Consider the following 15125-nt stretch of genomic DNA (forward strand, 5'->3'; position numbering starts at 1 on the left):
CCCCCACCTCCGAGGCCGGAGGCCGGGGGGAAGGGCTCGACGCGCTGTGGCGAGGCCGCGCGGAGCAGGGCCCGGGGGATGGCCGGGAGATGGGCACAGCCTCTGCCCGGCGGTGCGCTGCGAGCTCCGCTCCCGGCGGCGGCAGCAGCAGCGCCCGGCTGGGGGCTCCGCTTCACGGGGACTGCACGGCCTGGACGGGGCGAGCGAGGCACACGCAGGGCCCCGCGCAGCCCCTCTGTCCCGAGGGGCACCGGCACAGGCGTGGGGGAAGCCGTTCCCGCTCCGCTCCCCCCATGGCTTCTCCTAGCCCCAAGCCAACACCAACTTAAAGGGAAAAAAAAAAAAAAAAAAAAAAGAAAAGAAAAGAAAAGAAAGAAGAAAAAAAAAAAAAAACCACCACGTAGCAACAATGCTGTTTACCCACTTCCTCCAAAAGGCGTGTGTGACCTGTTGCTGGAAGGGGAGATACAAAGGCTCCCAGTGGCCGCCCGGGCCGCCCCCGGGCCCGCCTCCCCGCCGAGCCGTCCCGGCGCGCCCAGCCCCCGCCCCGTTTCATGCAAAACCAGGGGAAGAGACTTGTCCTCAGTGGCGGAGCCGCCGCGCGCTGATTGGCCGGAGCGAACGCATTTATTGCCTGACAAGCCCCCATCACATGGATGGTTGTCTATTAACTTGTTCAAAAAAGTATCAGGAGTTGTCAAGGCAGAGAGAGAGAGTGTGTGTGTTTGCAAAAGGGGGTAAAGTAGTTTGCTGGCTCTTTAAGACCGAGGTGGAGAGAGAGAGAGAGCGAGCGAGAGAGAGAGAGAGAGCGGCAGGCAGAGAAAAGGCAAAAAGGAGGAAGAAGTTTTTTAAAATCAAGACTCCGGCGGTAATAATAGCAGTTATTAGCATTATTAATCCATCAGCGAAGAAGAAGATCCTGATCTTGATCCAAGTGTGGTTTTGGGGAGTCCCCCTCCCCCATTTCCTACCCCTCCCTAGGAAAAAAAAAAAAAAGTCCGGCTTGGGACTCCGCTGCGGCTGCTCCTCGTTTCTCTGCTCAAGGCTGGTTCCAGCAAAAGTAGTTTGAATGTACAACATGATGGAAACCGAGCTGAAACCTCCCGCCCCTCAGCAAACTTCGGGGGGAGGCACAGGCAACTCTAACTCGGCCGCCAACAACCAGAAGAACAGCCCGGACCGGGTCAAGCGCCCGATGAACGCGTTCATGGTGTGGTCCCGCGGGCAGCGGCGGAAAATGGCCCAGGAGAACCCGAAGATGCACAACTCCGAGATCAGCAAGCGGCTCGGGGCGGAGTGGAAACTTTTATCCGAGGCGGAAAAGAGACCCTTCATTGACGAAGCCAAGCGGCTCAGAGCTCTGCACATGAAGGAGCACCCGGATTATAAATACCGACCCCGGAGGAAAACCAAGACCCTCATGAAGAAGGATAAGTACACGTTGCCGGGGGGCTTACTGGCACCGGGCACCAATACCATGACGACTGGGGTAGGGGTTGGGGCCACCTTGGGAGCTGGGGTGAACCAGAGGATGGACAGTTACGCGCACATGAACGGCTGGACCAACGGAGGCTATGGGATGATGCAAGAGCAGCTCGGCTACCCGCAGCACCCGGGCTTGAACGCGCACAACGCGGCGCAGATGCAGCCCATGCACCGCTACGACGTGAGCGCCCTGCAGTACAACTCCATGACCAGCTCGCAGACTTACATGAACGGATCGCCTACCTACAGCATGTCCTACTCCCAGCAAGGGACCCCGGGCATGGCCCTGGGCTCCATGGGCTCGGTGGTCAAGACGGAATCCAGCTCCAGTCCCCCCGTAGTCACTTCCTCGTCTCATTCAAGGGCTCCTTGCCAAGCTGGGGACCTTCGGGACATGATCAGCATGTATCTACCAGGTGCTGAAGTACCAGAACCAGCTGCCCCAAGCAGACTTCATATGTCCCAACACTACCAGAGTGCACCTGTTCCTGGCACAGCCATTAATGGCACACTCCCTCTATCACATATGTAAGACAAAGGGGCCGGGGGGGTGGGAGGGGAGGGAAAAGAAAACTAAACAAAACAAACAACAAAAAAACTTTTATTAGAAATTCTGGACTTTTTTTTTTTTTTTGGACTATTTTTGTACAGAGAAAACTCCGGAAGGGGGGTGGGGGTGGGGTTTGGTGGGGGGGGTGTCAGAAATTAAACCGACAAGGAACTTGTATAGATCTCGGAGGGGAAGCAACTACACAAAACTTTTAAAAAGTTCTAGTTAAAACGGTAGGAACTTTGCAGAAAGTTTGCAAAAGTCTTTACCAATAATATTTAGAGCTAGACTCAAAGAGCGAAGAGGAAGATGTTTTAATATTTGCAGGCAACTTTTGTACAGTATTTATCAAAAGACACATGGCAATCAGAATGTCCATTGGTAATATAGAGAGAAGAAAAAAAACAAGCTCGCGAATTTGCCAATTATTTTTAAAAAATAGAGTCTTCTTGGACCATTGTGGTTGTGGCAGCTGAATTTATAGCAGCTGCGAGAGGAGATGAAATTATTTTACAGCATTTGGACATTTAAATTGTTTTAGAAATTGTACAAAAGATAAAAAAAAGGTAGGATGAGTACTTGCGAACCATGGGCTTGGTTTGCTGGATAAGGGCAAACGTTTAGATTGTACTAAATTTTTTTTAATTTTTTTTTTTTTTTTTTTTTTTTTTTTTTTTACTTCTTGTTAAAAAGCAAAAATTGCCATGCAGGTTCACACACCGTTTGTTAATTTATAATAACTTTTTGTTTCCAGACTTCATCCTGTTCAAAGAAAAGGAAAAAAAAAAAAAAAAAAAAAAAGGAAAATTACCAACCTGAAATTACTGTGTTTGAAATATTTTCTTATGGTTTGTAATATTTCTGTAAATTTATTGTGATGATATTTTAAGTTCTTTTTTTTTTTTCCTCCTCATTTTCCGTAGTTGTATTTTAAAGATTCGGCTCTGTATTATTTGAAATCAGTCTGCCGACAGTCCATGTATATATTTGAACTAATACCATCCTTATAACAGGTACATATTCAAGTTAAGTTTTTACTCCATTATGCACAGTTTGAGATAAATAAATTTTTGACATATGGACACTGAAGTTCCGCTTGAGTCTTGGATTTATTTTTGTAACGCAAGATGTTTTTTAAATAATTCATGCAGTAGAAGGTATCATCATAGCCAACCGAATACGATAAATAATGCAGTAATATATAGCAATATATATATATAACGTATGAATATTTTTATAGGTATGTATATAGAGAGAGAAAGTACGATAGCTTTAATGAAATAACTGCCTGAGCCTCCTTCGGGGGGGACGGGAACGCGGAGTGAGAGGCTGCTTCCCAGTTCCCTCCCTTCCCTCCCGAGGACGCGGGGTGCGCCGGGGTCCGGGGGTTCTGTCGCCGCTGCCTTTGGCCACTTGTTGCCCCCGGAGGGGTCGAGCTGGGGCTGGCGGGGCCGGCGGCAGCGGCGGGCGGGCCGCGGGCACTGCCGCGGCCTCCCGGCTTTAACAGGCGGATAATGCACTTCTCTCTTTTCCCTTTCCCAACCGTGCCTCCTTCCTCTGGGCAGGCAGGAGGGGAGCCGGCTCCCCGCGGCCGGGAACCCGAGCGCGCCCGGCCTGGCCGGGCTCAGCCCTCCCCGTTCCCTTTGTCCGCCTCTTCCCAAACTTTCCTCTCCTGGCTCCTGGGCCGCGCAGGAGGAGGTGAGAGGTGGGGGCGGGTGAAGGGTTGGCCGGGCAGAGGTAAGAAGCAACAAAAACCGAACAAACAAACAAAAACAGTCGAATGCCAGAGACTTTCACGTTTTATCTCAGCTCTTTCTTGAATCCTATTTCTTAAATTGCCAGCGCGGTGTAGCCCCGTTTCGGACACTCTCTGCAGCCGGTCGCAGCCCCAAAGAGAAGTGGTGGCGCCCGCCATGTAGAAGGAGAGATCCACCGTCCGTGCCAGGTAGAGTTTTACTTTGTACAGTCGTACCCGCAGTTGCCGAGGACGGGGCTCCGCGCCGCTCCGCGCTGCTGCGCGCTGGCGGCGCTGGCCGGCGCCAGGCCCCGCGGCCCGGGCAGGGCAGGGGGCGATGGGCAGCACAGCTGGGCAGTCCCTGCGGCAGCCCCAGCGGGTATTTGGTGCTGCTAACGCGGCTTCCTTAGGGGAAGCGCGCGAGAGGGAGATGTAAATAATAATAATAATAATAATAATAATAATAATAATAATAATAATAATAATAAAGAAAAAGGTACGAATTTGGGGATTTGAAATACTGTGATTGCAAAGTGGTCGTGTGCTCTGATAATGGCATGTGGTAGGTGGCAAGGAAGGCATGTGATGTTTGGCTTAGGAAGGCACAAATTGGGCACTCCCGCACGGGGCAAGCGTTGCTGAGCTTTTCGCTCCAGTATTTCTTGTCAGCCACTGGATTTCGCTTTAGAGTGGGGGGGGGGGGGGGAAGAAGGCTGGGTAAAATGCACACACGCGATGACACACACACACACACACACACACACACACACACACTCTAAATTACCTGGCTGGTTGTGGCTTTTATTTGGTATTGCTATTTCCTAGGCTCAGTTCTGGCCTCCATACTTGAAGCCTGGTGTCCAGATGAAAAGTAACATTGCCAGACTAGGAGACGTAGAGATTTGCTCCCTGACTGGTTTTATAGTTTAGCTCCCTTTGTCCCTTTTATTTCTGCACCATCGCGGTGCTTGGGCCGGACAACAATTTTTGCAGATTCTCAACCTTTTCTGTGTCTTTTACGCTAAAGCAACGAGTAAAACATTCTTTTTCAGAGCTGTGAGCGTTTGCAATGCATTTGGGGATTATTCACGTGGTAACGAGCCCACATCCCCGCTCCCGCTTGCCTCGCTGAGAAAAGAGAACCAGGAATAAAAGCCCAATCGATATCACGATTCCATTTTTAAAAGCGAATCTTAGCCAATTAACAGCAATAAAACCTGGCCCCTTTTTGAAGTGCTAACTAAAATATTCGAGGGGGGTATTTGGAAATGTTGGTCCTTTTACAATTCGCATAGAGAAGGCGAGCTAATACCCCTAAACAAAAGGCACTAAGCCACATATTCAGGCTTAGTGAATTCAGCAACTTTTTATAAGGGCAATTTGTTTAAGCTTAGATTTCAGAGTACGATTTGGAATATATGTGGATGAAACCTGATATCCCTTGGACAGATTCCTTACATCCATCCATCCATCCATCCATCCATCCATCCATCCATTTATCCGTTTAGGGAGGATAACCCAAAGCATTTTACATGTACAGCTGAACAGTTTTATTTTTAAAGTGCTACTTGGAGGAGCGCCATTGTCCACTGCTCATTTTAAATTCAACACATTCAATAACGCCATTTACACCTAAGCCATTATCCTGGGCTTTCGTTTATGGCAGCTGAAATGTGTAGCAGAGCTCGTGGGTATGTTTTTATTTTGGTTATTGAAGACCTTCGGGGCTCTCCGTGGTTTCCCTCTCGTGAATTGTTGTGTATTTTATAGCCAGAGTGATGCTCGGCCCAAGAGGGCCAGTGTAATGTTTCCCTAACCTTCTACAGAGTCGAAGTGAACCCAAGGATAAGATTATAGTTTCCCCTGTGATTTTTTTACGGCTTTTTAAGTACTGGGGTGTTAAAATATTTTGCGGAACTGGAGAGGTAGATTAGCAGGGTTTCTTGCCAAAGCTGGGAAGCTGGTATTACAGACTGTCCCAGGGGGAAATCGCTCACATTAACCACTAAATGAATATTTGACAAGGGCTCATTCGGGGGTATTATTACTACAAACGGGTCCCTACTGGACTTTCCAAGGGTCAAAGAGCAATGGTTCAATTAATTATTTAGACTGTTAGTAGATTTGGTTGTAATAGCTGTACTTATTTCTGCAACCGACAGCTTCTTGCGGTGGGGGATCTGGGGAGAGGCTCTGCCTCGCAGCCCCGGCTCCAGCCCGTGGCTCTTTCTTGCCGACAGACATTTCTTGGCCGAAACCACGTTTTGATTCCTTGAGATGCCCACTGGTGCCGGGTGGGGCATCAGGGGTGTCGATGATCCTCACAGCAGAGTGTTTTCTCTCGATATTAATTCCTGCTCGTCCCCAACGGGCAGCAGGGCTGTATATCTGCCTCCGAATAGGAGGTAGATAGCCCAGCAATTTAAGTAGTATATAATGTAAGTCCCACTGAAAGAAAGAGGCCCATTACTGATAGGTGTGATTAGATACACTTCAGTCATTTAAATCCTGATCTAACTCAAATACTAAAATGTAAAACCTGCTTCGGTGGTTGTGAGATTTCCGAGGATATATGCAAAATGCTGACATTCTGATCGCAGAAGAGCTTCGTCTTTGCTTTTTTTTAACGCCAGTCAGCCTCGCCTGACACTGTCGTTTCAACAATTTTCTTGGTGAGGAGGGGAGAGAGAAGGGAGGATTATTTTGTTTAATTTCTACAACAAACATGTCCGTAGTAGTAGACACCAAAAAAAAAAAAAAAAAAAAAAAAAAAAAAAAAGCAAAAACCCCAAAATAACGTTGGGAGTGTGCGATTAGGTGACAATAATGTATGTTGAATGAATAAGAGATAAGCTGCAAGGGGGGAGAGGGAAGCAGTAATTACAAACCCAATTCATTCAGCTTTTCAGGACTTTTGTTGTGGGAGCTCCATTGACGGGCTTCGAGCTGCCAGTTTTCTCACATTAAAAAGAACTGATCAGCGCCTCAGGGGGACAAGCAACACCGCTTAACTGCATAGTGATGGGGTCCTCATTTAGAGCCATTACAACAAGAAAATTAAACAGAGCCTTTGTGTGCACCAGGTTTACTTTTCAATTGCTGACAGTTTATAGCTAACTGCTCAGAGATTTAAGTTTGATTGCGGTTTGATCGCCTGCTAGTTAGCAACGCCGCTATTTTAGTTTTGGTAATTAAAACCAGTTTTTCTGACGATGGCACGGGGAATTGCGAGAGTTTGGTACTATTTTGCTTTTGAGGAATCAATTCACTTGGCGAGGACGTACAGCGCTACAGTGAGTGTGGGGGCTGGTTCACTTGCGAATTGGAAAGGAAAGGAGCCCGGGGTGGAATTTCCCGGAGCTGCGCGTTCGGCTGTGCCAGAGCGGGAGGGCGAGCTCCGTCCTGCGGGCCGGCCCCGCGCCGGGACCCGGCCAGCCCTGCCCGGGCACCGCGACCGCCCCGGGGCCGCGCCGCTCCGGGCTCGGCGGAGCCTCTGCGCCGGCAGGTGCGGGCGGGCGGAGCGGCGAGGAGGAACAAAGCGAAACCCCGAAGCTCGCAGGATGGTTTTGGAGCTCTGCTTTGGAGTTCGCAGAGGGTTTGCTCTGGCTGAGCCGTGTGTGAGAGTGCCAGTGTGCGCCTGTGTGTGCCTGTGTGTGCCAGTGTGCGCCTGTGTGTGCCTGTGTGTGCCTGTGTGTGACTGTGTGTGCGTGTTTTTGTATCCGTGTGCGCCTGTGCGTACAGGGGGAGGGGGCGCGCCGAAACAGGCTGCAATTTTCCATTACAATTTAGCAATGTTGGAGGAGAGCGCGGACGGCCCTTCCCGTGCTGCGTGGTGCGGGCTCGGGCCCGGCTGTCCCGCAGGAGACGCCTGGGCCGCTGCAGCCCTGTCAGCAGGAGCGGGGGGAAGCCCGTGGGCGGGGGGTCCTCGCTGCAAGCGCCCCCGAGGAACGGAGCAGGGCCGGGCCGGAGAAGTTTCTGCAGGAGTTTGTCTCTGGCTCATCCGCTGGCGCAGCGTGCTGCCTCGCAGGACCTCTGCCATGTGGGCGAGAGCTTGTACAGAGTGGCTTTATGTTTTGAGGTTTTTGTTTGTTTGTTTGTTTTTTAATTTGTCCATTTTATATTTAATTCTTTTAGGATTTTTCTGTGTTTTGTTTGTGTTTTGCGCCCGTCTCTACCGGTTCCCCTGACCTCCCGATAAAAGCCCCTCTCCCTCCCTCCTCCCCTCCAAATGTGTTTCAGACTCAAGTCACCGAGTGGTTATTCCAAGGCAGTTGCCTTCTTCAGAGGAGCGAGGTGGCCCGCAGCTCGGGAGGGTCCCCGAGGGGCACCCTGCGGGACGGGGAATTACCAGGCCGCTTCCGCGGGGCCCGGCCGAGCTCAATGGGGCCAAAGCGGCGATGCCGCCGGTTCCTACAAGCTCTAGGGGCAGTGGGACGCCGGGGGAGAGCGGTCAGCCCCGGGGCACGGAGCTGGGCTGTGTCCTGTCGTCTCCCCACAGCGCGTCCCCCTGTCCCGAGCCCAGCGGCGGGCACAGCACTGCTCCGGCCCCGGGCCGGGATGTGCCCCCGCTCCCGCACAGGCGGCCGCTGCCCCAGGGAACGGGAAGGGAGGCCCGGCCCCCCGCGGGCTCCCCCGCCCCGGGTTCTCGGTGACCCCATCATCTCCGCAGCAGTTAGGGCTGATGACGTAATGTGGGCGCTTTTTTTTTTTTTTTCCATTTTTTTTCCCCAGAAAATCGTGATTAATGGCAGGGGATGGGGATGGGGAGAGGTAGAGGGGGGAATCCCACCAGGTGCTGGAAAGACACGGGCCTCTGCAGAGGCTTTCCCGCGGGAAGGCTCCGCAGGGGTGTCTTGGCACACTAGCTCACACTCACTCATGCACACTCACAACTCACACGCGTTGCAGGCTGAGAGCTTGATCCTGCAAACCCGCCTCCCATCCTGCGGGAAGCTCCCAGCGCTGGGGCGGCCGGAACCGGCGAGCCGACCTTACTCGGGCGAGCAGGGACGCCCAGGGCCGGAGCCGGCTCAATTCGAGCCAAGTCTCGCAGCGCTCTGCAGGGCGGCCGGGCCGGGCTCCGGCAGCGGGGCTGGGGCTCGTCCCCGCGCTGCCCCCGCCTGCCGGGCTCCAGTGCCACGGGAGAAGCTCTCCAACGTGTTTTTTCTGGCATCGCTGGGAATGATGGTTCCTTTAAGCTCTTACAAATTGCAGAAGTTGAGGAAGACAGAGAAATAATTAATGTATTAAAACAAGCAGCGAATTCCTCAGGAGGCACCTTATCAACTCCAGCCACACTGGCTTCATCCCTCCTCGTATGCTAATACCCCGTGACGTCATTGGCGCCAGATTGAATGTGAATCAGTTATGAAATTATTAGTTTTAGCTTAAAAAGCAATCTGGCTCTCCCGTGAGTGGGCTTTGCGTTGCTGCGGGTTCTCGCTCCGTGTCCTCCCCGTGTTATGCACACACAGTAGCTGCGACTTTCCTGTCGCAATGAATCAATATTTCCAAAGCACACATCCTAACAGGGGGTGATGTAAAGAAACCCATAGATTAATTGGGTCCCGTTTCTGAGTCGGCTGTGTCTTCCTTATCGATACACACTTTACACCCGAAACCAGACAGGCGGATTTCCTCCTACTTTTCAGGTAGGCAAGAGCTCCTTGTGATTTATTTCTGTTAAGATCCCACAGAGGGGGTGTTATTCTTTGCCAGCATCTGCGAAAAAAAATACCCAGGAGTTTGCTTTTGCTTTTGCTTGTGATGGAGGAAAATGGGCCAGAAAAAGGGGAAATGCAGAAATTGGTTGGTTGGTTGGTTGGTTGTTTCAAATAGAAATATTTTTATTTAGAATTTTGAAAAGGAGAGCATCCCAGCGGTGGAGGGCCAAGGGATCTGAGCGGGGAACAATGGGAATTAACACCATTTCAATCGCTGAGGCCACTCTAATTAGATGTCTGGGTCCGGTGAGATCAAATACCTGAATCTAAACCCCTCGGCTCGGTTTCTTTCGCTTGCAAATGCTTCAGAAAAACGGTTCTTCAAGAAACCAAGCTACCCCCAAATTCCCCGGAGCCCCTTTCGAGAAGTTTGGCCGATAAGAACTTTCTCCATGGGTTAGGGGGGCCGGCGCGTCCCCTCCCCGCAGTGGCCGCCGGCCCCGCCGGCCCTGGCCCGGCACCCCCGCTAACAGCCCCGCACCCCGCTCCCCCCGCAGCTGCTGCAGGACACTTCGGGCTCTTCGGCCGTTTCTTTCTCCCCGTCTCCGGAGAGCTGCTCTGCTCCCATGAATGATGAATAAACTATCTCCCATCTCCGCTCCTGGGGCTGCGGAGCCCCGGCGTGGAACTGCCCCGGCCGTGGCAGGGGAGTGGCACCGGCCCCAGATCCCGCTTCCAGCGGCCCCCTAAGCAGGGAAGGAAAGAAGAAAAAGGAAAGAAGGCAAGAAGGAAGGAAGGAAAGAGAAAGAAAGAGAAAGAAAGAGAAAGAAAGAGAAAGAAAGAGAAAGAGAAAGAAAGAAAGAAAGAAAGAAAGAAAGAAAGAAAGAAAGAAAGAAAGAAAGAAAGAAAGAAAGAAAGAAAGAAAGAAAGAAAGAAAGAAAGAAAGAAAGAAAGAAAGAAAGAAAGAAAAAAAAAAAGTTGTAACTGGCTGAGAAGTGAGTTTTCTGACTAATGAAAACCAAAATGAGCGGCGAATATAAAGTATTGTAAGATTTCTTCCCTGCACCCCAGGCACTGATTGGCAATACTTTTTTTTTTTTTTTTTTTTTTTTTTTTTTTTTTTTTTTTTTTTGTGCGTTGGTTTGAAAAGCAGGAAGAAATGTAATGAATTGAGTGCTGTCAGAGATGTCTTCTCTGTTGATGTGGTGAATGGCAGTAGCTCCCTGATCCAGTGCAGGTGCAGTAGAGCTGGGGAATAAAAGAGGGGGGCTCTCTGTTCAGTGGAAAAAGCACATTCCCTACAATAGACCACACACTGCCAGCCAGCACGGCATCAGCTCACACTCTCAGACTTTTTTTCGCCTCTTTCTACAGTCCTGAGCTCACAAAATGGCTATACATTAGCACTAGTTAGGGTTTGCTTTTAATGAACAGTTGTGACTCCTTTTGACCAACATTTAAATCTGCTGTGCTCTCTCTGAAGACAGGTCTGTTTTGATCACAGGTTTTAAAAAATGGCCCGTTTCCTAACAAGGCGGCTTATTCAGGGCCATCAGTTGCATTTGATTGCAAGAAAAAAAAAGGCTGTCGATTAATAAAACGCATTTCCCAAGTGCTTCTAACTGGGAAAGTTTTTTGCTCTTTTTTTTTTTTTTTTTTTAATATATATAATAAAGTGTTGTGAGGAGGAGGAGATACACTGTTTTTAAATGGATGAGATGGTCTAATCCTATACACGAACGCATTTTAATCCTGTTTAGAGATAACCTGTCTCCTTTTTGGCTTAATATATTATCCTTATACATGGATACAAACTTTACACTCTTATTAATTCAGTCCAGACTGTTTTATTGGCTTATTTCCATAATATTTTTTTAACTTTTTTTTTACCCTCTCGACGATCTGCTCAGAGTAAGCTAGGTTACACTTGGTTACACAAGTTTTATTCGAAATTATTTCCAGGGCGAGGGCTCACTCCTCAGCCAAGAGGACTGATTGATTCTGTCCCTCTCCGCCTCGATTTGATGTGCCTCGTCCTATCGCGGCCAAGCCAATGAGCCGGGATTTTCATGGCATCCCGGAGCAGCCCTTGCTGATTTCTCTTGCACCTAACCTGCAAGAAGTAGATTAAGCTCTTTTGGATATACTTGCTGATGCATTGCGCTGAGGAAAATTGCTCGGCGTTTGCTTATAGAAACTCATGTTACTGTGAATGTCCTTTTTTTTCCCCTAATCGTGGTAACAAATAGCATCAGCTCCTGGAACAGTTTGGCAAAGCCATTCTTGCCTGAGTAGTGCTAAACGGGAGAAGGTGACAGCTACCCGGTTATTACCTGAGCTCTGAGGAACCCCCACCCCCAGCCGATAACAAAACGCGTTGGCTATAAATGACATTAGAACCACCAGTCAGGTGCCGCTGGGTGCTTGGAGCACGTTTCCAGGGGGCAGATCCCGTCATCCCGCGCACAAAGAATGGACCTTGTCTGCATAGGAGACAAGAGATCGATGCTGCTGTGTCATATCATCATATCATATCGTATCATATCGCATCGATAATCCTGTATGAAAAACGTCTCGTTTACACTTTGTTCGGGACGTTTCAACCGCGCCGGAGCATCATCACCTGACAGCGCCTTATTTACTGCCAACAAGTTGTAGCTCCCCAGCCCCAGCCTTGGCCCCGCGGCAGCTCAAAAACAAACGCAGGAGTTTGGCCGGGGGTGCCGGTCCCTGCCGGGGCCGGGGGGAGCCCAGCCCCGCCCGGGAAGGGGCTGCGCCCCGCCGCTGCTCCCCGCGCCACCGGACAGCCTTTGTGTCCTCCTGCTGCACACACCCATGATTAATCCTCCTTCTTACCGCTTACATCCCGGACCCAAGGGGCAACTCCAACCTATTTAGATCGCCGTGGTTGGTTGCACAAATTTAAGTGGCAAATGAGTTATAAACCTAATAACTGCTTTAATAAAAATAATTATTTGATTATGGCAGAGGAAATTTGCTGGAGTGCAGGGATGCGGCTGGGTTTGCGTTTTGGTGGTGGTGAGGTTCGTCTTCGCTTGGAACTCAGACGCCTTTAGAAAATGTTACCCTGAAAAAAAAAATCCCAAACTCAAAACAAAATGAAAAACAAACAAAAAGCACCCAAAAATCAGAATCCTAAGAGACTTTACATTAAAAAAATAGTCCTGGTTCTCGGAGAACCGTGGAACATTTCGCGTGATATTCGAAAGAAGAATTAATTTGTAAACAGAAAAATCAATATGAGATTTGGGTGGCTTTGAATTAATTGAGAACAGTCAACACAGAGGACCATTAATCACAAACGCTGGTACCTCTTTCGCTTTTTCCCCGTTAAGGATGAAGTTTCTGCGCCTCTTTCAAGTGTATTTATGCTTCTGGTTTTACAAGAAAAAGTGAGGATGCAACAAGACCAGTCGCGTTGTCCTCTCTATACTTTTAACGCTAGCATATTGTTTGATTACTAATTCGAGTTAATATGATCTTTATGGCAACATAACAGTGGATAATTGGCCCTTTTTCTGAACAACAATGTAAATCACAATCGCTTTATTATTTAATAACGTCAAACGCTTCGTTGGATTGGCCCCGACAGAGAAGACCTTTTCTTTCTAGGCAGTGTTGTTGAGAAAGAACAATGCAGATCTAATTGTGGAGATTTCAGAAGTTGGCTCCTGTAAATGAACAGCTTAGATATGGAAGTTCCAGCAGATGTCTGCACTTTTCCTGTGACAAACCTTGTAACCCCCCTTCCTCCCCCTCTGCCCCGTCCTCCCCCCTCCTCGACTTATTGAAGATTTTTTGTTCTCACATCCTAGCAACAACCTAAATCTTCCAGTCGCGAATACACCCCTTCCCCTCGTTGCTATCCAGCCCTCAGATGGCCGCCTTAAGCGTACACACCAAATTAGCGCTTGGCCCAAGGCGCGCTCGCCCCTCGCTCGCCCCGGGCCCCCCATCAGCTGCGGCCTGGGGGGTGTCGGGCCGACGGGGGCAGCCGGGGCGCTTGGGGCTCTCGGCGCTGCGCTCCGCCACATTCTCGCCAGCCCTGGGAACGCACGGGGGATTTGTTTTGCAACAGTTTGGTGGCGGCCGCAAGTTGCGCTCGCCGTTATGTGGCAGGAGAGGTGTCAGGGCCTGCCAGAGCCGGGGGGTGCGGGACGGGCCCCCGGGCGGCGCCCCACGATGTGTACCACCCTCTGTCCTGGAGTGCTCCTGCCTCGGCCCCCTCTGCCCGGCCCCACTGACCCAAAGCCTGCTCCTCCACCCTGGCAGCAGCAGAGAGCCTTTCCCGGCGGTGGGGCAGCGCTCCAAGGCAGAAGTTGAGCGACTTCTGGCGGAGGGGGGCGCACCCCAGTGCGCATCCGCTCTCCCGGCCCGGTCCCGCAGCTGCGCGGGTTTTTCCCTGGCGCTGGAGGCGCCCTGCCTGCGATGGGCCGGTCGGGGCGGCGGGTCCCGCTCCCCTCCTCGCCGCCGCCCCTCCGAGGACAATTCCAGGAGAGGAGTTGACTTGGCAAACTTTTGCGGTGGGCGCTGGCAGCGCTGCTGGGCCCCGCCCCATCCCGGCCCCAACAATGCGCGCTTTGCTGCCGAGAGAGCCCCGCCACGGGCGTGAGGGGACGCGGCAGGGCCATGGGTGCCAGCCCTCCGCGCAGCCCATCGCTGCCAGGGCTGTCAAGAGACGAGCCAGGTACACCGAATTTGAGATACCGTCCCTTACGTTAAGGCGCGGGGTTTAATTAGGTGATTTTTGACAAACCACCTGAATCCTCTTGTGCCACCAGCGCGGCGAAGCCCTTTTCTGCTCCCTCCCGGTGTGCTCCCCCAGCTGTCCGCGGCAGAAGCCACCAGGGCACAGCGGTGCGGGTCCCCCGTGCTGCCTCGGGGGTGCCCGGGGCCCCGGCATCCCGCCCGCTCAGCCGGGCCCTCAGCGGGGCACCAGACACCGGGCCACCGCAGCCTCACACCTGCGACGGGTGCGATTTTTGTTCGTTTGTGAGGACCCATACTCAAAACACAGACCTGATCACTAAAATTACCCGGAAAAGAAGTCCAAGCTAATTGTATCGCCCGGTCTGCAGCCGTGGGAAGTGGTTGATGAATCCCTGTTGACCTTTGAGCTTTTTCGCCTCGAGTGGGTAGAAAAATCTTGATTTTTTTTTTTTTTTTTCCCTCTTCTAGCTTTCCCGGCTTGTTTGTTTGTCTTACAACTTTACTTTTCCCTGCTGACATCCCCTGGCGGGGGGAGCACCGAGCCCACTGCATGCTGCCCGTGGGAGTGCGGGAGCAGAGGGGGCGCAGTAGGGAGCGGTGGTCGATAGGGCTCTCCCGACCGGCAGCGGCGTGCCAAGGGTTAACTGTGCCCGCTCCGGGGCTCTGCGCGGACAGGGATGGAATTGCGCGACTTCCCCCAAACGCCTTCAAGAGGAGAGCGCCGGGACCAGCGGGCCGGGCCGGGCCAGGCCGGACCGGGTCGGGGGCGGCCCGGGCGGCCGCCACTCCCCCGCAATGAGCTCATTTCCATGTCTGCGCCTCCCGCAACTGTGAGAAAATCCGCCGGGACATCCCGCGTGCCGATGCTGCCTGGGCTGCCCCGGTCGCCTTGGTGACAGAGCCTGGGGGGAACCACATAAATAAAATAAACCGAAACTTTTCCCGGAGCCGGCACATGGCA

General features: G+C 51.5%; 1 protein-coding gene and 1 long non-coding RNA gene across 3 annotated transcripts in view; both read left to right on the forward strand.

The window, feature by feature from the left end:
• The first annotated feature begins 411 nt into the window (after positions 1-411).
• On the forward strand, positions 412-3124 carry SOX2 (SRY-box transcription factor 2). 2 transcript variants are annotated; one of them, XM_053951697.1, is made up of 2 exons: positions 413-2013; positions 2790-3124. In XM_053951697.1, the coding sequence occupies exons 1-2, from the start codon at positions 1070-1072 to the stop codon at positions 2911-2913; spliced, it is 1068 nt and encodes a 355-aa protein (XP_053807672.1). In that variant the 5' UTR covers positions 413-1069; the 3' UTR covers positions 2914-3124. The 2 variants fall into 2 exon arrangements, with proteins under 2 accessions (XP_053807675.1, XP_053807672.1); XM_053951700.1 differs by lacking the exon at positions 2790-3124 and having other exon boundaries at positions 412-2017.
• A 5553-nt stretch (positions 3125-8677) lies between these two features.
• The window catches only part of LOC128792850 (uncharacterized), a 29453-nt gene continuing 23005 nt past the window's right edge, over positions 8678-15125 (forward strand). Inside the window, exon 1 of the long non-coding RNA XR_008432579.1 lies at positions 8678-9421. This is a non-coding gene — a long non-coding RNA (uncharacterized LOC128792850). The remainder of the gene's footprint in view (positions 9422-15125) is intronic.

The sequence above is a fragment of the Vidua chalybeata genome, chromosome 10 (assembly GCF_026979565.1).
Source record: "Vidua chalybeata isolate OUT-0048 chromosome 10, bVidCha1 merged haplotype, whole genome shotgun sequence".
Lineage (NCBI taxonomy): Eukaryota > Metazoa > Chordata > Aves > Passeriformes > Viduidae > Vidua > Vidua chalybeata.